Raw genomic sequence first — 25,783 nt, forward strand, 5'->3', positions numbered from 1 at the left:
GCTGCTGAACGAAGGCGAGTCGCGAGTGTGGGGCCGTTACTGCAGCGGCGAGGTAGTGACGTAGTATGCGCGCATGCGCACTCTCATGTCCACAACGGATCAGGGAACACGACTTTAGAGTGCGCATGCGCGGCCTAGCATTTTATTATATTAGATTATTTCTATCTCTCATTTAGAGAAACTGACATAATGTTAATGCTTCTGTGACATCACTCGGCTTTGTCAGGGAGACCCTTGTGATGCTAAGAACCAGAACAATCGCCTTGTGTCCCTTATATCCTTCCAAACTGGCTTTGGTTAGAAGGAATCTTTGACCTCTTGTACTTTCTGTTTTTTTTTTAGGTGTTTCTAGCCCAGCTCCTGTTAGGACTGATTCAGCAGGTATGGATTCACAGAGTGCCACAATCTAGCTGTGCTTTTGGATACAGAGCACGTTTTTTAGATTGAAACAATTTTTATTGACATAGCGAACAATCAAAACATTGAAACAAATCCATATAGATCAGGAAACAACACAGGAGAAAATGATCAACCCGGAAGTCATCAAGGTTTCACCCAGCCCACCCCAACAAACAGGAACTCGTCCCCTGAGAAACCAAGAGAAGCCACAAGGCATGTACACTCTTAGCACCTCATGGCAAACCCATGCCCATAAACCACCCTTCCACAGAATCCCCCACTGCCCCCCCCCCCAAACCCCAAACTAACCCACCCCAGGTGGATGTGCACTCAGTTGCACTTTGTTCAGAATGCAGCTCCGGGCTCTTGGAGGCAAAACCTGCAAATAGGGAGACCAAATCTGCCCAAAATTAGAGCTTTTCCGACAAGAGTGGCAGAGCATGTTTTTTTGTCTAAACTTTCTGTCTGGGGAAAGATTGCTAGGAACACCTTGGCTACTTTTTGAAAGCCTCACCATAGCTCAGTGATTAATCTGGATATTGTTTTCAGTGCCTCATTACATGAGCTCAACAGGATGAATTCACTTTGTGCATAGCCTGTTTTTGACATTCAGATGTAGAAAACTTTCTGCTTTTCATTATGGCTCCAGTGTTTGTAATTTGCTGGAGTCACAGTTTACACAAGGCTAAAATGCATCGGAAAAACACTTAGGAGCAGTTTTTATTTTGTCTGCTGATGTTCAGAGCAGATGCTTCCCAGAATCAGAAAAGTGAAAAAGAAAGCAGAAAAATGTTAAACTTCTCAAGTACTAGAAACATAGAAACATGATGGCAGATAAAGGCCAAAAGGCCCATCTAGTCTGCCCATCCGCAGTAACCATTATCTCTTTCTCTCTCCGAGAGATCCCACGTGTCCTTTTGAATTCAGACACAGTACTGATTCTCTGTCAACACTGTGATCGTGCAGGATTTAGCAGCACTGAATTTACTCTAGCGTTTGCTTTAAGCTGGGCAGGAGCTTACCCGTGTTTCAGTTTTGGGGATTGGTATATCAATTTTATAGTTTCAGTCATGGGGGTGATGAAGTGGCCCACAGATGAAACAAAAGACTAAGATCAAAGAAGCCAAGGTTTGTTTTTGTTGAAGGTCCCATCACAGCCTGTTTATCATTGTATGGCCTGCATCAAGGGTCAGATGATGGTCTCATATATACAAGGCTTCCATTGAGGGAGTGACAAATAAACAGCAAAATCAAATGTTCCATACTCGGGACAAGCACAGCATTAATAAGCCGAAATATGGGCCGTGTCAGGTCCTTCAACAAAATTTGGCTTCTTCTACCTTAGTCTCCACTTTGGGTTTCATCTCAGGCCCACTTCACTATTTCAATGGCACACTATCCTCCTCTTTTACAAAAGTGTGGAAGAGGTTTTAAGTGCCGACTGGGTGCTGAGTGCTCTGCGCTGCTCCGATGGACATAGAGTTTCTATGAGCATTGGAGTAGCACAGAACATTCAGTGTGTTAGCCAGCACTAAAATCCTCTCCGTCAAAGGGGGGTGAGTGATATATTTGTGTTGTTAATTCCCTCTGGTCTGCAAGTTCTTGAGTCAGAGTCACGGGGCTGGGGGACAGGAAAGATCTGCAGGATTGCCAAGGGACCTGCCTGTATCTTACAACTGAAATCACAATATTGATACACCACCCCAAGGTAGAATGTAGGCAGAGGACTCCCATGCATCTGAGATGCTTATATGCTATAAGTTATACACAGGAGTTTTCCTGGTATATATCCAAATTCCCACGGAAAACTGCAGATGTCCAAAACTAATGGGTTACATCATCAGCCAGTGGATGGAGACATAAACTAGGACTTATAGCTCTTCAGTCTCTATAGACACTGCACAGGTGGAGCTTTCCTGTGTTTTCTGTCTCCAGCAGATGGTGACACACGTCCCTTGAAGTTCTGGGCTCTCGGATTCAGTTGAAGAACTGGCCACCTGGTTGAGCGTAATGATTAAGAAAGAAATTCAGGGTTTTTGCAACTTGGAGTACCTTTTATTTTTCTTCAGCTTTTTAAAGGGTTAAAAAAGAAGGAATTAAAGAAGAGGAGAATGGAGTATTTTTACCAAGTCAGAGTTGCTGTGTTGCAAGAAAGGCGCTCCATTATTATGTTTCCCCCTTTTCCCCCTAAACTTTTGGTCAGTTTTGGTAAGTGCTTTTTGTTGTACATATTTTCTCCTTGGGTTGAATATTAAAGAAAATAGCATCTTACCTACGACTGGTAATTCTAATGGCGTCAGATTGGTCCAGACATCTGTGGTATGCCGATCTGGTTTGCTTATTGCAAGACAAAGTCTATCATTGTCTCAGAAGATAGGTCTTTGTCATAATAATAATAACAGTTTATATACCACAATACCATTAAGTTCTATGCGGTTTACAATAGATTAAGCGAGATACAAATTGATTGAATTTAAGAGGGGGAAGAGGAGAGTTAATAGGACCGGAAATGCGTTGTTGAGGAGAAAGAGGTTAATAGGACAGAGGAATCACTATGGAGGAGAAAGAAGATGAGTGGGTCAGTTGTCTAGTTGTCATCTGCTATGAAGTGGATTGAGTCAATCAATTCAGCCTCTATCTCCTTAAGGCTCATTATGCTTAGGTCTCATTCAACCAGTAGTAGAGAGGCATCAAGGACATAAGCTTATGCAGTTTCTTCCATAGGAACCAAATTTTCAAAATGATTTGAGTACTATACACAACACAAGTGAATGCTCCCTCATCAGAGTAATAGTACCTACATATTATATGTACAGCGCGGCCCATTTAGTTTTCTCTGCATTTGTTTTTCAAAGTTTTATAGGTCAGATATTCAAGCTAGAGTGGATGCTGTTATAGGGGCAGACTTTTTGGCATAAGGGATGTTTTCATCTCACCAGTATGATGAGTGCCTTGCTATATCCCTTTAATTCTTGAGTGGTCTGGTGGGATGAAAAGAAAAATATGGCTCTAATTACTAATTTTCTTTCCTGGCATCCAAATCAGATCAGTCCAGAAACCCACCCTGTAGCTTAAGGTTGATCTAGTTTTAATGTTCTCATTTTTTCTCTGTTTCGTTTTGCTAAGAGTGTTGGGGTCTCTGAAGCATTCCTTGCTTTGCTGTGTTATAGAAAACAAACCCTGAATTCCCTCCAAGGGCATTTTAATTTCTGAGCGAAGTTAATGGTTTAGTTTTGTGGTTTTGTTATAGGAATATTGGAGAGCTCCACCTGCACAGGGTTTTTATGTGGTTCAACTTACAGTTCAACTTGCTGTCTCCATCTGCTGGCTGACAGACCAAATCCATGCATTCTGGACTGGTTTGGTTGGGGCTTAAAGAAAGAAAATTAGCAGGTAAGATCAAATTTAATCTTTGTGAACTTTCTGACAGTCATCTGTGAGTGGGAGCCAACACACCCCAGCTCTGCACAAGGGAGAACTCATTATTTCTTGTAAGCACAGAACGTCTGCTTCCCAGACTTATAGTTCATCTTTGTTCTCTTTTAGTGGATTGTGCCAATCGTCCAGAAGTCCATGAAGCCCATTAATGTGAGTAAGTTATACTGCTTTTTATTTGTTTTCCAGACACGACCCTCTCTCATTTGTTTGTTTGTGATAGTGACTGTTCTCTTTGTTTCTGCAGGAAGTTGAACACCCCTTGTTAATGGAGTATATTCTGAAACTAGCGGTAAGCAGAACTGGAAGAGTTTTATTAGAATGATAAGGAAATAGTAACACATGTACAAATGGATCCTGTTTAGGAAATGCACTTGAGGCATTCATTTCCACATGTGTACCAATCAGTATCCAAAAAAAAGGATAAAATTGCATTTCCTTATGTTTATCCTGCAGGTTCCAAATCATTTTATCTGGTTGATCCTTTTTTACTCCTTCTTCCACTGCTATCTCAATCTAATTGCAGAGCTGCTTTGTTTTGGCGACCGTGAGTTTTATCTTGACTGGTGGTAAGGTTTCTCTCATCTTGTATAGGGTGGGTTAAAAAATCACAAGAAGCTGAGAAGAGTATTACTAGATAATTATGGCTGACCAGGAATATCGCAATTATACTTTGGTTAATGTCAGCACAAGAACTAAACCTCTGAAAGCATAGGTTCTTAGACGGAAATGTTATTAACGTTAGAGAAATTCAGGAAACAAAGAAAAGTAACAGTGGTTAAATAACTTACCCCCCTCCCCTTCTACAAAAGCGTGGAAGAGGTTTTTAGTGCTGGCCAGGGCACTGCTCTGATGATCATAGAGTTCCTTTGAGCATCAGAGCAGTGCAAAGCATTCATTGTACCAGCTGGTGCTAAAAACCTCTTCTGCATTTTTATAAAAAAAAAAAAAAAAAAGGGGGGGTAGTGAATGGCAGATAATGAGGTTTTCTTCCTTCTCCTCTTAGGAACACAAATAACCTTATGGATTTCTGGTCCAGCTGGAACAGACCATTGCACAAGTGGCTCATCAGGTACAATAACATTCTCTGCATTCAGAAATGATCTGAGCTAGACAGACTGGTGTGGCACAGTGGTTAAAGCTATAGCCTCAGTCCCCTGGGGTTGTGGGTTTAAACCCACACTGCTCTAATCTAATCTAATCCTTAGGTTTGTATACCGCATCATCTCCACGTTCGTAGAGCTTGACGTGGTTTACAGTAGGAGAAATAGGAAGGAACTACAACAGAGGGTTAGAGGTAGAAGTGTGAAGAAAATTTAGAGGACTTGGGATGCCAAGATATAAGAGTTTCCTTGATTCCTAAGTTGGAGGGAGACTTACATTTTTTGAGAAAAGCCAGGTTTTCAGATGTTTGCGGAAAACTTGGAGAGAGCTCAAGTTCCGAAGAGGGGAGGTACGGTTGTTCCAGAGCTCAGTGATTTTGAAGTGGAGGGAGGTCCCTAGCTTTCCTGTGTGGGAAATGCCTTTTAGCGAGGGGAAGGATAGTTTTAATTTGTAGGAGGATCTGGTGGTATTAGGGTTTGAGGAATTCCAAGAAAGAGGGATAAAGGGAGGGAGGATACCATATAGGATTATCCCCCCCTCCTTTCCCCAGGTACATTAGATAGATTGTGAGTCCACCGGGACAGAGAGGGAAAAATGCTTGGGCACCCCTGGGAGAAAGGTATAGAAAATTGAACAAATGAAATGAAGTATCATGTTATTAGAGGTTGTGAAGCTAAACTGTTGATATTCAGAAAAACTTACGTGACCTTCTCTGATCAATGCAATTTAGCCTATAAAATAGGGATTAGATTTGTCTGGACATGTGCAATTTAGTTGACTAACAAACCAGTTAGGCCCAGATTCTCTAAACGGTGCCGTTGTCGGTGGCTGCCGATGAACTCTCAATCACGTGATGGCACCTCTGGAAAATGTAGACCAGGGTTTTCAAGTCCCACATTTCCGACACCTACCTTTTTTGTGAATCGCGCCTACGGAGGCACTTTTCAGCACCTGATGTCACTTCTGGCATTAGCCACACCTACAGTGGTTTTAGGCATCATTAAGCACCTATGTAGGTGTGATTCCGGCGTTGTTTTTCTAGGCACCTGGAAATATCTTTTTTAAAAAAAATTCTTTATTCATTTTAAATCCGACAACAAGTGCTCAATATTATAAAATAACAAATAAAATCAGATAACACTTGAAATTCTATTCATATAATCACATTGACATAAAAATTATAACCCTTCCCGCCCACCCACCCACAATTACTTTCAAGAAATATATTCAACTTAAACTCAAATCATATTAATTAGTTAAAAATATTTCTCCCCAAACTCATCCCTCCCCCCGAATGTAAACATGTATCAAACAAATGGAAAATGATGTTAATTCATTACAATATCTTACTAATGGCCCCCAGATTTTCATAAAATTATCATAATTTCTTTTCTGTATCGCAAATGCTCTTTCCATTTTAAAAATATGACAAAGTGAAATATCTTTTTTTTTTTAAATTTTTATTTATTCATTTTTGAATTCTTACAAGTGAATTAAACATATTATAATCAATTGTCATATATCACTTGTATTTACAAACAAATCATCTTGTAATACAGAATAAATACCCCCCTTTTTATCAATATTCCTATTTCCATATGATATACATTTCCCACCCCGCCCCCACATATCTACTACCCATGTGCTAAGATATCTGATCATTCGAATAATTAGTCAATGGTTCCCAAATTTTTTTAAAATTATGAAGATTCCCTTGTTGTAACGCTAACACCTTTTCCATCTTATATATATGACAAACTGAGTTCCACCAAAATGTATAATGTATAAATGCATTTGAATGTTTTGATAATATTTATTATTTTTTTTTTAAAGTGAAATATCTTTTAAAAAGTGTTTCCTTCTTAGCTTAGGCGCCGGTAGGGCGCTGTTTACAGAATAAGGGCTTTAGTGCCAACAACTGAATGATATTAGTTGTCATTAATTAAAATTTACATGCACATTTTTAGCAGCTGGGATCTGTGCATTCAGTTTACATGTGGATCCAAAAAGGGCGCAGCCATGGAATTTGCATGCGCTTTTCTAGAATAAGAAAGACCTGCACGTAATTTATGCATAAGAATTTGCACCAGGAGTTTCTTGGTGTAAATCCTCGCACCTACCAGTGGGCCTAGATCCCAGTGCCCAACTCTGAGCGCCACTTATAGAACAGCACATAGGGTGAAATGTTATCAGTGCTGATTTTTTGGTGCCATTTGTAGAACTGAGTCCATTATACACCATTCTTTAATCGCAGATCACCACTGGCTAAATTAAACCCAGATATTCAGTGGGGACCAGCATTAAAAAACCAGGTCATCGGTGGATCCAGAAGTGATATAGGTGCTGGCCGATATGCAATGCTGGTACCCACATACATAACTAGGCAAACATGGACTGTTTTGTATACGGCTCTGTTTTTCTGGTTACGCATGTGAGCCTATCTTTGGACTCTCTCCCAACTCTCCCACTCCCACCCTGGACTGCCACAGTGCTGCCTAGATTGCGTTAGAGCCAGTATTCAGTGGTATTACCTGGTTAAGTGCTTAAACCTTCCTGAATAATATTGCACGGTCTGTGTCTGTATAGGGCCGTTTGGTGGGGGATGGGCTGGGGAGGGCTTCAAAGGCTGGGAGGGTGTAGATGGGCTGGAGTAGATTTTAACGGAGATTTCGGCAGTAGGAACCCAAGCACAGTACCAGGTAGAGCTTTGGATTCTTGCCCAGAAATAGCTAAGAATAAAAAATTAAAATAGAATCAGGTTGGGCAGACTGGATGGGCCATTCGGGTGTTTATCTACCGTCATCTACTATGTTACTATGTATGTTACTATGTTACTATGTAATATCAACCGCTGCAAATTGAACCAGCGGGTGACCTGGAAGAGTACGTTGCACTGTCTGTGTGCCGTATGGTGCCTGTGTTTTCACTCACACCAGTCAGAAAGCTTCTTTCCCTGTCACACGTATCTGTTGTTGTTTTACAGTGGTTGTGACTAGCCTTTGGCAGTTGAACGAGAAAGTAACATTGTGCAATTGTTTCCTTCTGTTTTGTGCAAACAGACATGTGTACAAGCCCCTGATGCTGCATGGTTATGAAAAGCTGCAGGCCCAGACAGTAGTTGTCTTGGTTTCTGCCATTATCTATGAGGTAAGTGACAGACATTGCGATTCCTGTGCGTGGGCCCTTGTCAGAGATAGTTCCCGTATATAATACAGTGGTACCTTGGATTACGAGCATAATCCGTTCCAGGAGCATGCTCGTAATCCAAAATGCTCGTTTATCAAAGCGAGTTTCCCCATAGGAAATAATGGAAACTCGCTTTGATGCGTTCCCCCCTCCCTGAGAACCGGCATAGCTCCCCTCAAAGGCCCCTCCCCCTGCGATCTGGCACCCCCTCTGCCTCGAACCGGCACCCCCCCCCCGCCACGATCCGACCCTCCCCCCGCCACGATTGGGCACCCCCCCGACACGATCCGACATCCCCCCCCGACACAATTGGGCACCCCCCCCGCCGCTTCTTACCCTCATCTGGGCACTCTTGAAAATCGGCTTCCTCCTCTGCTGGGCCTTGAGCATCTGAGCATGCTCAAGGCCTGCGAGTTCACGTTCAGAAAGTGAACTCGCAGGCCTTGAGCATGCTCAGATGTTCAAGGCCCAGCAGAGGAGAAGGCTGATTTTCAAGAGTGCCCAGATGAGGGTAAGAAGCGGCGGGGGGGTGCCCAATTGTGTCGGGGGGGGGGGGGGTCGGATCGTGGCGGGGGGTGCCCAATCGTGTCAAGGGGGTCGGATCGTGGCGGGAAGGTGCCCAATCGTGGCGGGGGGTTCGGATCGTGGCGGGGGGGGGGTGGTGGTGTGTGCTGGTTCGAGGCAGGGGGGTGCCGGATCGCAGGGGGGGTGCCAGATTGCGGGGGGGGGGGGAGGGGGGGTGCTCGTAAATCGAGCCATGCTCGGTTTCCGAGGCACCGATTTTGCAAATGTTTTGCTCGTCTTGCAAAACACTCGCAAACCGGTGCACTCGTAAACCGAGGTACCACTGTATATGTAAACAGAAAGGTAATATCTCAAATCAATGACCTCTTTACCCTTTCCCCCCTTCTCAGCTTCCTTTTTTTAAAGCCCATTGAATAGCAGTTCTATTACATTGTGGAAGAGAGACAGGGAATACTAGAGAGTTCTCTGAGGGCAATTCTCCAAGGCTTTTAACACCTTTAGATTTGCTCTAAAAACAGTGTGGAAATGAAGTATAGAGCTAAAAAGAGAATTCAAGCCATTATGAAACGACAAAAAGAACTCCTTAACAAGACAGGAAAAAGGCAGTTTTATAAGTGGTTAACATACAGAATATTGGCCCTTACCCACAAAAGCGCCAGCAGGGCACCTAAGTACTGTTTTGCTGCCACTTACATATGCAATGGTGTAATCACAACTACCTAAATATTACTGTAGAATACTCTAGTAACTCAGTATCGGCCACCAGTGGTGTCCAACCTTTTCATGTAAAGGGCCAGCAAAAGATTTCAAGCTTACACATACTACTAATTTTGTAAATCACCTTGATTTGCTTGTTCAGACTGGGCATTAAACATTAAAAATGAATACAGTGGTACCTTGGTTTACGAGCATAATTAGTTCCAGAAGCATGCTCGTAAACCAAAATACTCGTATATCAAAGCGAGTTTCCCCATAGGAAATAATGGAAACTCACTTTGATACATTCCCCCCCCCCGAGGCCAGCGGCGCTGCTCACCCCCCGCTCGCAAAGGCCTCCCCCGCTCGAATCGGCACCCCCCTCCATGAGAACAGGCACCCCCGCCCAACCAACTTTAACTCACCCCCCCCACCCGTCTGGCACCGGCATGCAGCTCATTGGACATGCCGGTGCCGCTTCAAGATCTTCTTCCTGCCTCTGCCGGCTTTGAGCATGTACTTGCGCATGCTCAAGCCCTTCTAATTCTCCCTCTGGACGAAGTGGACAGGGTGCGGGTGCTGCAAAGCGTCCGGCTGCTACTGCTGCACAGGGAAGTGGAGGGGGAGAGGGAAAGGGGGCTGCTTTGGGGGGAGGGGTATGCTGGGGGGCAGGCAGCAATCTTGGTTTGCTCAGGGGGTCAGAGAGAGATAAGCAGGCATGGGGCCAGGGAGAGAGACAGACAGACAAGGGGCCAGGGAGAGATACAGACAGAAAGAATGACAAACAGACAGGGTGCCAGAGAGACAGACAGCAGCCAAGGAGCAAGAGAGAAAGACAGAAAGACAGGGGGCCAGGGAGAGACAGAGACAGAAAGAATGACAGACAGACAGGGGGCCAGAGAGATAGACAGAAAGTCAGACAGCGGCTAAAGAGAGAGAGAGAGAAAGAAAAAAAGACAGACAGACAGTGGCCAAGGAGAGAGACAGAAAGAAAGAAAGACAGCGGCCAAGGAGAGAGAGACAAAAAGACACATCTATTCTAGCACCCGTTAATGTAACGGGCTTATAGATTAGTATAATAATAAAATTATTATTATTATTATTTCAGCCAATTGTATGAGCGCTGCTATGGAGGACTTCAGGGGTTGGAATTAGACACCTACTGCTAGACTTGCTCCCATAGTGAATTAACTCAGCAAAGAATAAAAGACAACACGAGAGATTAGGGGTCCCGTTCCATATCTTACTCTCTCTCTTTTTTTCTAGTACCTGATCTCTGTCCCGCTAAGAATGTTCCAGTTTTGGATTTTCATTACTGTGCTGGTCCAGGTAAGGTTGATGCTGACTTAGAAACCATGAAACAGTTACTTACAATTTGCTGGCAGTCAAACAAATGTTGTTTCCTACCCCCTGATACCAATAGTTGGCTACCTCCCGCTGAACTGGCTGGTCACCGCCAATATTCAGTGGCTGGCTAAAGCTAAAGCTAGACAGACCTGCCTAAGAAGCAGGTTTATCTTTTGCCAATGAATATTGGCTTGGCCAACTAAGTCCAAGGAGGTGAACTTTGAGCTCCGGCATTGAATATCTGAGATTGCCACAGATCATGGGAGACAGTCTGAATACTGGACCCATTTTCTTTAACTTAATTTCAGCGGCATGCTCACTTCTGCTCTGCTCTTAGAATGAAATTAGACAGGCTGATTTAGGTACCAAAGACCCTTTAGTGTTTCCTTCAGTTGGCTTCCAAGTTTCAAGTTTATTAAAAAAAATTTTTAGACCGCTTATTTGAGTTTCTAAGCGGTTGACAGTGTAAAATTATGTAAAAACGAGTTATAAAATAACAATAAAACACGAAATGGGGGATACAGACTAACGTCCTAACATACAGACCGCTTTGATCAAAAACATACGAAATGAAACAATAGGATAGTGGGAGAGAACTACAATTGATATAGGAAAGGAGAAACATTAAAGGATAAAACAATAGGTTAGGATAGAAATGACAATTGATTCAAATGAGAGGGGATAAAAATATATTTAAAATATGATGTATTAGATATAAAAGTGATATTGTGTATTCATCAATTGTATTTAAATATTTTGTACACTTTATGTAAAATTTGAAAACGAATAAAAATTATAAATCAGAAAAAAAAAAAAATTTTTTTTAATAAAAATTTTTTTTTTTTTTTAAACTTTGCCCTTAAAAGGAAAGTTATTAACCAAAGACGTCTTGGCTTCCGTTATATTATTAGATTAGTTTATGAGATCAGAGGATATATCTGGCCTGTAGTGAGGAGAATCTGTTTACAGAGTAACCAAAAGGAAACCGACTTCAGAGAAGGTTACACATTTCTCAGTCAGAAGAAATCTGCTTTGCTTGCTATTTCTAAAAGAAAGAAGGAGAACTGGGGTGATACAAGAGCAGAGGCTGCATGATGGATTTTCAAAGCTAATCACAAAAGATCGGCTCCATTTCCTCAAAGCAAGCCATGTTGAAGCATTGTCATATTATTGATGTGTGTGTACTGTATATCTGCACATGCCAGAGATGAGCAGAGCTCCCTATAAGAAGTGAGGCAGAGGCGTAATATATTTCTCTGGGCTTTGCTTTGTCCTCAGGTTCCACTCTTTTGGCTGGTTGAGAAGATTTGTGGTGGGAACTATGTCAATTGCATCCTGTGGGCGAATGGTGTGCTGGGGACTCCTCTGGTAGTGTTTCTGTACTTCCACGATTATTACATCGAGCAGACACAATCCGGACCATGCTGGAGATTGTTTTTCTGACATGAAAGCCCAGTATTCAGAACATTTTCTCTACTTTTCATATATAACAACAGACAGAGCATCCTTTGGAACCATACAGAACTATACTAGAAAAATCCTTCATAAGACATCAGTTATCACACACTTTCAAAAGAAGTAATACCTCCTATTAAGACTTCTGTTCTCTTACGTTTTTTAGAGAGAAATTCTAGCACATGTAGTCCCAGAGTGAAATCTTAGTAGGCTGTGATGCCTACCTAGGAATGTGAGCTTTTAAAACCACACAGGCCCCTATCATATGACCATTTGCTAAGGTTCTAGGTTTCTACAGGAGTCAACCTGCATCTCAGCATGACAACACTAGAGACTGGCATCCTCCACGTATTCATATAGCATGAAGAAAGTGAACCACAGTGTTGCACCAGCAGCCAACCCTCTGTCCTGCTTCACCAGTGTATAGTGAAAGCTCTCGGAGTAGATCACACTGCTCCCAGTGGAAGTCTATAGAAGCGTTTTATATTATATTGTCAAGCGAAGAATGTGTATGTTTCGTTGGCACTGACTCATTCCATGGCTCTTATTACATGCGTAAATATTGGTATTTAAACCTATATCCTAATTGAGGTGAGCCCAATTCTAGAAAACTGTAGGCATATGGCAAGGACTGGGGTGAGACCAAAAATACATGTGTATTCCTCATTTCAGAAGGGAAATGCATATCTGATTCACATCACCTCCTGGGTACATGTAGGGTTTCTAAAACTGCTTGTTTTGACTGGCACTCTACAGGAGGGATTTGGGAAGGTTGGCCCCTTAATCCCCCCATGGTTTTCCTTCCAAAAATTGATCATGTCTAACGATTGTGGCCTCTGAACTTAATTGGGAGCATTTATACATACACATCTAGGTTGAAATACCAACTTACCTCTGATGGTCTTTTAGACATTGACATAGATAAAATGGCCAATCCTTCCACTTGTAGCCAGTAAATGCTCATGTCTTCAAGTCAGCCTCTTTGTAGGTGAAGGAATTCTTTCTATATAGTATATTCAATACAGGACATATTGGACCAGTGAAGGACTAGAGCATTTAAAGTAAGCTGAAAATAAAAGCACATTTTTCAGGAGATTAGATAACATATTTTCTATAAGTTATATCAAGAAGGATTATTTCTTGGGCAGAGAACCTTCTAAATCTTACAATCAATTCATATTTCATGTCACATTGATATTCAAAGAAATTGGCTGAGCAGATAGGAAGGAATATTTGCTGTTCTCCCCAGTGAGGATCCCTTTGAAAACTTGCTGCTGCCATCACAGGGAGGCAGGGGAAAAACTGGCACAGGGATTTCAAAATCCCACATGGGGTTTCCTTTTGAAAATTAACTCTTTTTAGCAGAGTTAGCTCAAACATGGGAGAAAACGTCCACAGAAAATGATTCAGAAAGTTCTAAATGGATCAGATGTCATCCTTATGCGGAAATTATAATTGTTCCCTATTGTCATAAGCCTTGGTTTCATAGTCTTCTGATAATATCTGTTATACGTGAAAAAAAAGGGAAGGAAAGACAAGAACCTAAAAAGTCCCGCACATGACAGCAACACTAAAGTAGCAGACTCTGGTGGATCTAAGACATTGGTACAACACAGAGCCGTGATGATGTTTTTGATGTGGCTGAAATTTGCCTTCTTAAACTGTCTTGTGTTTTGAGATTATATGATACATATTGGATGACTCTATGAACTATTACGACTCCTGATGCAGACTATAAGTGCCAAAACACAGGCCTATGTTGAGTCTTTTTATGATGACCAATAAATAAATCTTTCATTTAACTCCCCTCTGTTTGGTCTTTGGAAGGTGTTTTGTCCAACCCTACTCTTTTTTTTGTGACTTTGGGGGCTCATTCTCAAAGCACTTAGATATACAAAGTACGGGTTACTTTGTGCTTTGAAAATGAGCCCCAATATCAGTTTTACAACCTCAGTAGCGTGAATCAGTGGGACCCCCCAGCCATTCGGATTTTCAAGATTCCCTAATGAATATGCATGAGAAATATTTGCATGCCTATTACCCACTTTCCAAAAATACTAGGACTAGGGGGCATGCAATGAAGCTATTAAGTAGTAGATTTAAAACAAACTGGAGAAAATATTTCTCCACAAACTCTGAAATTCATTGCTGGAGAATGTGGTAAAATCAATTAGCTTAGCGGGGTTTAAAAAAGGCTTGGATAATTTTCTAAAAGAGAAGTCCATAAGCTGTTATTAAGATAGACTTAGGAAAATTCACAGCTTATTCCTAGGATAAGCAGCATAACATTTGTTTTACTACTTAGGACCTGGGTTGGCCACTGTTGGAAACAGGATTCTAAGCTTGATGGACCTTCGGTCTGTCCCAGTATGGCAATTCTTATGTTCTTACTTTATAGGTAAATCTCACTTAAGCATATTCTTTAGGGATATCTTGAAAACCCAACTGGTTGGGGAATCCCCCAGGACAGGTTTAAGACCCACTGGTCTAAATGATGATATGGCAGGTTTGAACAACTTGAAACAAACCAGAAATTAACTTATAACTTAGAAGCTAAGCATTTTGGGCTAGATTCCCACTGGAGCCACATGGGACCTTGGGGAAATCACTTAACCCTGGTACAAAACTTAGATTGTGAGTTTCCATGCTTATGAATTATTTATCTACTGGCTATCAACGGAGGTTGTCTAAGCGGTTTCACATTCAGGTACTCAGGCATTTTTTTCTTATCTGTAAGTAATATGTAAACTGCTTTATCCCAGGACAAGCAGGCAGCATATTCTCACGAATGGGTGACATCACCGACGGAGCCCCGGTATGGACCACGTTAAAAGTGCATCACCACTTTAAATCTTTAGAAAGTTCGCAATAGCTCGAACCGCGCATGCGCGAGTGCCTTCTCGTCCAACGTAGGGCGCACGGTCCCTCAGTTTTCTAGTTTCCGCGGAGCTAAGAAGTCGCTCATCAACGGCTCTTAGTATTTTTTTGCTGCCTTCCTGCTCTCACAGTTTTATTTTAATGACTTTTTAGTCATTATTGTTTTATTTTATTGTTTCTTTTTTGGTAAAAACTGTAAACTGCCTTCTTAAACTGACAAAAAGTGTGCATAGGCTTTAGCAGTGATGCACTTTTAGCGAGATTGAGAGGAGGAAGCATTTTAGAATCTGAAGATGCTTAGAGGGTAGATTCAGCCACCAGATGTGAACATCAACACCTGCTGGCCTGGCAGCTCAGCAGCACCATCTTGTGGACAATGTGAGAGAAAGCTCTCACTCCAGATGCTAAATGCAAAATTGTAACAGGCGAGGTGGCAAAGTGTTGAAAGGTTAATATGGGAGAGTGAGTGGTCAATTCACTTAAAGAAAAGAGGTTATGAAAAAAAATATCCATGTTATTGGGACTACTGATGATAACTTTCTTAGGTTAACAAATAGTTTAAGATGCAAAGTTGAGAAGCTGCCTGGCTAAGAGACCATAGCAAACTCGTAAGTCTACTTATTTTAACACGTGTTAGGAAAGGCTTAAGGAGCCAACTACATTGACCTTGAAGGAGAAAGAGGAAGAGGGGGCATATTATAAATAAGCAGATGTTGCCAAGGCATTGATAAGCCAGAAAAGAGGTTCAGTGAAAGAAGTTGTGATATGAAGCTGAAAACGAATGGATTTGGGATTAATTTCTTCATTGAAAAGATGATAGGTGCAGGAAGCCGTCTCCCAGTGGAAGTGCTGGGAGGCAAAATCAATGATAAAAGCAAGAGATAACCTGAGCGGATCCTCAGCAGAGAGTAGACAAAGGGAAAGTCAGAAATCAGGTGGTGTCTGTGCTATTGTAATAAGAGAGTGCGATGCAGTGGTTATAGTTAAAGCCTCAGCATTCTTAGATTGTGGGTTCAAACCCATGTTGCTCCTTGTGACCCTGGACAAGTCACTTAATCTCCCTATTGCCTCAGGTACATTAGATAGATTGTGAGCCTGCCAGGACCGACAGGGAACAATGATTGAAGTATCTGAATAAATTAATATCAATTATTCTGAGCTCCCCTGGTAGAACAGTATAGAAAATTGAATAAATAAATTAAAATATGGACAAAGATTAGAAGGGCCTTGGAGGTGTTATTGGTCATCATATCTGATCCATTTTATACAAAATATAAAGGTCATTTTCAACCAGCTGCCTAACTGACAAAGACCTGTATAAATATTGGTGATAAAAATAGATAAGACTGAGGTCATCTCCAGTATAAGGACTGACCACAGTTTTGAGATATCAATGTATGCACATAATCCCCCCCCCCCCCCCAGGAATGTTTTCTTTATTATGTCCACTTTAGCTATTCTACCCAAATGGCTTCTAACTAAGGAGGGGGGAGTTATCAACATAAGCTACAATTAACCCCAGTTATTAGGAACTAGGCCTCATTACATAAAATGGGACCTGTGCTAATCTAGCACAAGTTAGTGGTAAAATAACCCATCTGAATAGTAGCCCACATTGATAACTTCCCCCCTGGTAACCAGAGCTGAGCTTGTGATGTCATAATGCCTCATTCCACCAATAAGCGCCAACCTTATCAATGATGTCACAATGGCTTGATTGCTGTATACTTGGCTCACTTTTATTACAAGTGATTTCATTTTCTAGAGACATCTCTTTTTTCTTTAATTAAAGGGGACGTTATCAACATGGGTTACCGTTAAAGACGTGTTATTTTACTGTTAACCTCAGTTATTACCTTACCTCCCCTCTTTGGAACTTGAGCTCTCTCCAAGTTTTCCGCAAACATCTGAAAACCTGGCTTTTCTCAAAAACTGTAAGTTTCCCTCCAACTTAGGAATCAAGGAAACTCTTATATCTTGGCATCCCAAGTCCTCTAAATTTTCTTCCCACTTCTACCTCTAACCCTCTGTTGTAGTTCCTTCCTATTTCTCCTACTGTAAACCGCGTCGAGCTCTACGAACGTGGAGATGATGCGGTATACAAACCTAAGGATTAGATTAGATTATTAGTAACTAGTCTCATTGCATAAAAATGGAACCTGTGCTAATATAGCACAAGTTAGTGGTAAAATAACAGATCTTAATGGTAGCCCATGTTGATAACTACACTCTTTGTGTTTTGCTACCTTATATTACATTAGACCTTATACCTGAAGCAAAAGACTGTGCCTGGAGCCCCTGAGAGATCTTTGCCCTCTTTTCTGGCACTAATGCTTTGCCAGTAATTGAGCTGGTGACCTCTCTCTCTTTCGTGTCATTATAGCCTAACTTTAAGTTCTGCTGTGGAGGCCAGGCCAGGGCAGACATTTGGGAAGGGTGCCTTTTTGAGCTTAGGGCAGCTTGGCATCCATCAACCGTAGTGAATAACTAGCAAGGAGTGTTAGGTGTTTGGTCAACACCAGGCCTGGGATCTGGTGCTGTGAACCTTCATTCACTGTCAGTGCTGTTACTCATTTGAAAAGGGGATGGACTTCGGTTGGCAGTAGATGGCAGAATGAAAGAACAAGGAAGTAGGATTCAGTTTCAGCTTTGCCCACTGATAAGAACATAAGAACATAAGAATTTGCCTCCGCTGGGTCAGACCAGAGGTCCATCCCGCCCAGCAGTCCACTCCCACGGCGGCCCTCCAGGCCCATCACCTGTGCAATGGTCCCTGACTATTCCTATAACCTACCTCAACTCCTATCTGTACCCCTCAATCCCCTTATCCTCTAGGAACCTATCCAAACCTTCTTTGAAGCCCTGTAACGTGCTGATACTCACCTTCCATTGGTTCAGGCAAAACATTTAGATTGCAAGTGGTCTTGGGTAGGAAATACCCTCTATACGAGTGCACTGTGACCTCAGATCATTATCTTTAATAATCATAAAAATAAATATAAAGATCTTAGAGGTGAATAAGCGAATTCATATTTTCCACCTACTCCTATAAAGGCAAAAGTACACAGATACTCTTGCCCTGTTTTATTTCAAAGGGGAATTGCTATGGGGAGTTTACCTTTGAAATTTTCTTTGTACGCCAATGGGGTTTCAAAATTGCTTTCTAAATACAGTATAAAGCTTTTTCAAGCATCCCTTGCCCTGTGTCCTCTATAGCTTACAGACATGGGGATGGTGACAGCTTTATCTAAGTGAGTAAAGTTAGAAGAAAACCAGGCTTTTTCCATCAGAAGATTCTATATATAAAAAACCAGAAATTGAAAGTGAATGAGACTATAATTAGAAAGTTTTGTGTATTTTGGTTGGAGAACTCAGGGGGGGGGGGTTAAACCCAAAGATATGCTGATCAGTTGGGCGTCTGTGATATTTCTACCTCTTGTACACTCTGAATATTTTTCCCTTGCCATGCCAAAGTTGCTTTGAGAGTCCCAGATGCTTCTGAACATAAATTCTTTAAAAACGTTTACTAATAGGCAAAACCCAAATATCTACCAAATCCTCAAGGTGAATTAAATCTTTTTGTAATATGAGGTAAATATTCCCAGGCTAAAACTGAGATAATGTTGGCTTCTCCCTAACTTTTCACCCACACGATTTTAAAACGTGTCAGTTTTCCACCATAGTCAACGGAGAGCTGGACTATGAGCAGGTTTTTGCTCCCTGTCTGGCTGGAGAATGTTTAAAGGTCTCATGTTACAGGTGGTCTGCTGTTCCAGCGTCTTACTCCGCTCCTGGGAAGCACTTGGAGAGGCTGAATCATACTGAACATCCCAGGGATTTGGAGCTGTGGAAGTGCAGTAAAAGCCTTCATTGTACCCCGTGCACACACAAAGGCTCCCTTTGACTGCTGACAAACCTACTCCTGCTTCCACTGAGCACCTAAACACACCACTTTCCTGAAACTTCTTATCCTCACCCCCCCCCCCCTTCCCAGGGCAGATGCAGGCCCAAGCGGCTGTTGCATATCTGATGTGCTGCCACCTGTTGGTGACAGGCAAACTATACAGCAACATTGTCAGAGCTTTCCTAAAACTAATGTTTCCTGTCCCTGTGCTACAGTGCTTGGCGTGAGTTGGATCGGTGAGCATAGATTGGTATTAGGTAAATTTTATGAGAACAAATATAATAGCATCAGTTCTTACAAAGCAGGTCACATGTTTGATGGTTCAGGTTCTGTTTATCTGATATACAGTACTGCAAATATATTGAAAGTCTAAGCAGTTTACAAAGCTAAAACAAATTTAGAGATAAGAGAAAAACAAACAGACATGAGACCAGGATAAAACACAGTGCAAACAAAGATCCACAAGGGAATAGAGAGGGTGGAAAAATACAAATTATATTCAGGCAAAAAGAATCACACGAGGAGAGGGTTGAGGGCCAGATGCACAGTGTCAGAGTAGTTGAAACAGGGAAAAAAATATATAACCCCCCTCATGTCTGGTAGCCCAAATTGCAAGGAAAGCTCATGTAAATATTAATTAGCGCCTTGTGGTGTATTTGCAAAGGCTACAAAGATGGAGGATCAGTGTCAGCACCCCCTGAGCATCGGGGCCTGAATCTGGTGACAAAGGATGAGAATTTTCTAATAACTTAAAACTCACTTGTATACCGCAAATACCATTAAGTTCTATGCGGTTCACAAAGACTAGTAATACAAATGAATAGACATCCGATTTCTAACTTCCAAAGTGTTCCCTGAAAAGATACGTTTTTAAGGCACGTCGAAATTGTTGATATGAAATTGGAAGTGTAAATATATAAGTTAAATCCCTAGTCCATGAGGCTGCCTGAAAAGATAGTAGTTGTTCCTGAAATTTCTTGTATTTGCATCCTTTCACAGAAGGGAAAGAAAACAACGAGTGAGTTTTCCTAGGATGTTTAGGATTTGCGATAATAAAAAATTCTATAAGATACTCAGGAATTGAGCTTAAATTTAACCCGTGCCTCAACTGGAAGCCAATGCAGTTGACGATAAAAATCAGTAACATGACCTTAGTTCTTTAAACTGAAAATCAATCTAACTGCTGCATTCTGAATTAGGCGTAGCCTATGAAGGTTTTTCTGAGTACCTACAAGATGAATAATATTGCAATCGTCCAGCTGACTAAGGACAAGTGAATGAACCAACAAACGAAAGGAGTTAATATCAAAATAGGCTCTGATGGTTCTTCATTTCCATAGAGTCTAAAAACCCTGTGAGGGACGGGGCCTAGTGTTCAGCTGTGAGACGTGGAGGATCTGCAATTTTACTGACAGCCGTGTAGGCCTCTATTTTTGGTTAATGTTGTTATGACTGGGTGAGGTTTTGTTTGTTATCTTTCATCATAAAGACACAAGGAGGAGGGATACAGTTGCTGCTTGTTGTGTTTGTATGCACGGACATGCGTGTCTGTGGCTGTCTCTATACCTGTGCACTTGAGCTTCTGAGCACTCCTCCCTGCCCCCCACATCTGTTTCTTTGGAGAAGCGGCTATATAACTGTTCTTCAGTCTGCATTTGTTTTTGGATACTTTTACTTCAAATTGGACCCCTGAGGAAGGCGTGTCTGCCGAACCACAGACCGTGTTGGGTCCAGTCTCCTTCAAACATATGTGGACTATCATTTATTATTAAAATATATATTTAATTTTTTTTTTTTTTTAATTGGGGAAATCAACTAATCATCATTAAGAAAATCTCCCTCCACAGTCTCCTTTGGTTTTGGTCTTTTGGACTTCACTCCACCCTCCCTGGAAAGCCTCCTTTTTCCTTGCCTGTGCGCATGGCTCCGAGCAGGTGCCTATTCTTAGCGGCCCTCTGGGTTGTGGCGGACAGAATTGTGGTAGAAGTACGTTAATGACGGGCGCAGGGGAGAGGGGTGGCATCGGAACCCACAGCACAGAGAAGGCTCAGTCCAGAAGGCCCCCGAGTTACAAGATCTGGTCCTGGACTCACTGCTGCTATCAATCCGGGAGAGAGGAAGGGAAGAACTATTGAAGCGTTCAGATCTCTTCATTGTCACCTTCCGATCTTGGCAGCAAAAAGCAAAGCCCAGGAGGAGCCCTGAGAAATTCAAGAGAGCAACAAAAATGATAAGGGGCATGGAAGGCCTCTCATATGCTGAGAGGCTGGAGAAACTGGGGCTCTTTGCTCTGGAAAAACGGAGACTTAGAGGGGACATGATAGAAACTTACAAGATCATGAAGGGTATAGAGAGGGTGGAGAGGGGCAGATTCTTCAGACTGGCGGGGGAAGCAAAAACAAGAGGGCACGCAAGAAAACTGAAGGGAGACAGATTCAGAACAAATGCTAGGAAGTTCTTCTTCAGCCAGCGGGTGGTGGATACCTGGAATGCGCTTCCGGGGGAGGTGGTAGAGCAGAGTACGATTTTGGGTTTCAAAAAGGGGTTGGACATGTTCCTAAAGGAAAAGGGGGTTGAGGGGTATAGCTAGAGGGGTACTATAAAGGATAAAATGTCTTAAGTGAAAGAACACTACAGGTCATGGACCTGGGGGGCCGCCGCGGGTGCGGACTGCTGGGCACGATGGAGCTATGGTCTGATTCGGCAGAGGTGATGCTTATGTTCTTATTTCCCATTGCTAGGGAAGTCCCGAGAAGTAGATGTTACAAAAGGAAGAAATAAGAGACATTCGCTGTTGAGGCAAAGAGAGCACACACACTAAAATAGACAGTACACCACTGTGAGTCAGTGCCAATTAAAAGATGGAAGAGACATCCTATTGTGAAATGGAAGTATGTGGAATGAAGAGACAGTCTCCCACAGCCTGAGACAGAGTTAACAGGTGACAGGCGTCCTACTGCAGAGACAATGAGAGTGCAAAGAATGAAGAGAGTGAGAATTGGCAGGTGAAAGAGACGTCATGCTGTCGAGATGAGAGCACACGCAAAAAGAGACAATCTACTGCTGCCCGAGACAGAATGAGCAGATGAAAGAGACATCCTACTGCTCAGAGAACTCTTATCTGGGTGAACACCTGTGTGTGTCTCGTGTGTTTATCTGGGTGTACACCTGTGGACGTGTACTTGAAGGGGTGCGCGGCTGCGCGCCCGTGTACTTATTCAGTCCTAACAGAGATGGCATTCTCAGAGCATCAATACAGCTCCTGTTAGAAAAGGCCTCTCATCTCAGCTTTACAATTGCCACCACAGAGTTTGAACACCGCAGCCAACACGAGAGCTTTCAAGTAAGCAGGCAGAAATGTTTATTAAGGAAATATTTATGAGAAATAGCTTAGGAACTTTGAACTTTGAAAAGGTTCCTATTATGCATTTTCTCTCTCTACTCAAACTGTCCAAACATCGCTGGCTGGGCACCGTGAATGCCAAAGTCTGAGGCTCAGCATTTGTATTCGTAGTCTTGGGCTGTAGTAGGAACCACTCGCACTACACTGAGATTCCCTTGTGCACACAGGATAACACACTTCAGAACCTCAAGGTGCTACACGGCTGTGGATGTCACTCCCAAATTCCTATAGAACAGTGGAACAGTCAGGGGAGTAGTAAGAGGGGTTTGGGAGGGGTCCATACTGGGCGCCATGTTGGTGGGGGCGAGGGCACACTTCCTCCCCTCCAGGCGTGCCCCCTTCCCTCGCACCTCTAGTTGAAGTTGTTGTTTGGGGCGGTCAACGTGCGCTTTGCGACCCCGTCGGTTCTCCTGCCGATGTCACTTCTGGGTGCGGCGCACAGGAAGTGATGTCAGAGGGAGAGCTGACGGGGTCGTGAGGAGCACGCTGTTGACTGCCGCAAACAACAACTTCAACTACAGGTATGAGAGAAGGAGCGGGGAAGGAGCGGGGGTGGGGCGCCACTGCTCAGGGCACCTCTCATCCTCGCTACGCCATTGAGCACAGTGATTAGAGCTACAGCCTCAGCACCCTGAGGTTGTGGGTTCAAACCCACGTTGCTCCTTGTGACCCTGGGCCAGTCACTTAATCCCCCCATTGCCCCAGGTATTAGCAGATTGTGAGCCCACCAGGACAGATAAGGAAAACCACTTAGGCTATAAGCGGTCTATCTTCATTTATCTGTTTGTGTGTTACTGCAGGGGGCTGATCTTGACAAAGCTTGACAGCGAAACATATTGACCAGTCCCTTCCCGGCGCAGGCATGCATTTAAAAAAATGAAAGTAAAAAGCCGCCAGTCTAAGTTATTTAAAATGTCGAGATCATATGAATTGATGCTGCTGGGTCAGACCAGTGGTCCATCGTGCCCAGCAGTCCGCTCACGCGGCAGCACTCTGGTCTAAGACCAGCGCCCTAACTGAGACTAGCCCTACCTGCGTACGTTCTGGTTCAGCAGGAATTTGTCTAATTTTGTCTTGAAACCCTGGAGGGTGTTTTCCCCTATAACAGCCTCCGGAAGAGCGTTCCAGTTTTCCACCACTCTCTGGGTGAACAAGAACTTCCTTACATTCATACGGAATCTATTCCCTTTCAACTTTAGAGAGTGCCCTCTCGTTCTCTCTACCTTGGAGAGGGTGAACAACTTGTCTTTATCTACTAAGTCTATTCCCTTCATTATCTTGAACGTTTCGATCATGTCCCTTCTCAGTCTCCTCTTTTCAGGGGAGAAGAGGCCCAGTTTCTCTAGCCTCTCATTGTACGGCAACTCCTCCAGTCCCTTAACCATTTTTGTCGCTCTTCTCTGGACCCTTTCGAGTAGTACCGTGTCCTTCTTCATGTATGGCGACCAGTGCTGGACGCAGTACTCCAGGTGAAGGCGCACCATGGCCCGGTACAGCGGCATGATAACTTTTTCCGATCTGTTTGTGATCCCCTTCTTTATCATTCCTAGCATTCTGTTTGCCATTTTCGCCGCCGCACATTGCGCGGACAGCATCATCGACTTGTCGATCATAACTCCCAAGTCTCTTTCCTGGGGGGTCTCTCCAAGTACCTCCCCAAATATCCTATATTTGTTACCGACATTTATTTATTTTTTTTATTTTTTATTTATTCAATTTTTCTATACCGTTCTCCCAGGAGAATTCAGAATGGTTTACATGAATTTATTCAGGTACTCAAACATTTTTTCCTCTCTGTCCTGTGGGCTCACAATCTACCTAATGGGGGGATTAAGTGACTTGCCCAGGGTCACAAGAGCATGCATCACATTGGACATTCTTATGGACATGAAAGTTTTGTGAAGTGTTTTACTAAATGAGAATATGAGCACAAGCACTCTTTTAAAAATATTTAAAAATATTTTAAAAAAGCAGATTAGATGATGATATACATGCCTGAAAATTGTTCATGCAGCCGTTTCAAACAATAATTGGCTGGTGGAGGCATATCTGCTGTCAACGTTCTTGTCAGTGTCATGACTGGAAAAAGAAAAGAGCTAATTACCAAGTAAAGTAAAAGGAAAGAGATAGTCTAGTGCAGTGTACTTCAACCACCGGTCCATGGACCAGTGCTGGTCCACAGAAATTTCCTGCCAGTGCACAGGGCCAGCACGTGCATCTGGCCCACGACCGCCGGTCCACGGTGCGATCGATACGGCGTTATCTTCGAGCCAGCTCCCTCTTCCTCACTGATTCAGTGCACAAAGCCACGGGCATCCTGCGCCTGAACCGGAAGCCTTCTCTCTGACATTGCAACGTCAGAGAGAAGGCTTCCAGATGAGGCACGGGATGTGCAAGATGCAATTAGTACTATTATGGGGGCGGGGTCTGGGGTGGAGATTGGGGAGAGATGGGCGGGGTCTGGCCCACGACTTAGCCCCGTGTTCTTCAACTGCTGGTCCACGGACTGATGCCGGTCCACAGAATAATTCTTTTATTTCTGCCGGTCCATAGGTGTAAAAAGGTTGAAAAACACTGGCCTAGTGCTCAGTTAATTAAGCCTTACTTTCCTTAGTCAAGATTACCTATTATTCTCTCGCTTTTGAAACATTTTGGATCCCCCTTTGGAGGACTTGAGTGGAATTTAAGCATATATTTTTGATTAGTTTAGGAATTTTATTTCCTTTTTCTTTAGGTATAATTCTTGATTGCTTAACTTTTGCTTTCTGTACAAATTTAAACTTGATATGTATATTGAAAATAAAAAATAAATCAATTTTAAAAATGTGATAAATCTGCAAAAAATATTATTTAATTGACTTTGAATTATTGTGCACTGCTGTATTATTGTAAGATATAAGTTGTATGTAAACATATTAAGATCCTCTACACCAGTGGTCTCAAACTCGCGGCCCAGGGACCACATGCGACCCGCCAGGTACTATTTTGAGGCCCTCGGTATGTTTATCATAATCACAAAAGTAAAACAAAACAGTCTCTTGATCATTTGTCTCTTTAGCTATAAATGACAATATTATTATTAAGACTTGGCCAAAAAGAAAGATTTATAAACTATAAAGAGTTTTACCTCATACAAAATTGTCATTTCTTTAATAAGACATTAACTATTTTTTCTGAGGCCCTCCAAGTACCTACAGATCCAAAATGTGGCCCTGCAAAGGGTTTGAGTTGGAGACCACTGCTCTAGAAGCACGGCCTTCAAAATCCCTAGAGAACTGCAGATTTCAGCATCTTAAGACCCTACAGAAGCACGGCTTTCACAATTCCTAGGTTCTACAGAACAGTGATCTTAGGAATTTTAAGATCCTAAAGAAACATGGATTCATAATCCCACAATCCTAAGGAACTAGAAGCTCGGAAGCCCAAAGTTCTATGAAACCACGGCTTTCCAA

General features: G+C 42.6%; 1 protein-coding gene across 2 annotated transcripts in view; it reads left to right on the forward strand.

The window, feature by feature from the left end:
- Positions 1–13,936, forward strand: part of LOC117350610 (diacylglycerol O-acyltransferase 1-like) — a 38,396-nt gene extending 24,460 nt beyond the window's left edge. For both annotated transcript variants that reach the window (XM_033925003.1, XM_033925004.1), the window contains 8 exons: positions 343–381; positions 3,946–3,987; positions 4,082–4,126; positions 4,291–4,403; positions 4,841–4,906; positions 7,998–8,085; positions 10,612–10,674; positions 11,971–13,936. In XM_033925003.1, the coding sequence (XP_033780894.1) occupies positions 343–381; positions 3,946–3,987; positions 4,082–4,126; positions 4,291–4,403; positions 4,841–4,906; positions 7,998–8,085; positions 10,612–10,674; positions 11,971–12,135 (621 nt within the window). In that variant the 3' untranslated portion in view covers positions 12,136–13,936. The remainder of the gene's footprint in view (positions 1–342; positions 382–3,945; positions 3,988–4,081; positions 4,127–4,290; positions 4,404–4,840; positions 4,907–7,997; positions 8,086–10,611; positions 10,675–11,970) is intronic.
- The last annotated feature ends 11,847 nt before the right edge of the window (positions 13,937–25,783 follow it).

The sequence above is a fragment of the Geotrypetes seraphini genome, chromosome 16 (assembly GCF_902459505.1).
Source record: "Geotrypetes seraphini chromosome 16, aGeoSer1.1, whole genome shotgun sequence".
NCBI lineage: Eukaryota > Metazoa > Chordata > Amphibia > Gymnophiona > Dermophiidae > Geotrypetes > Geotrypetes seraphini.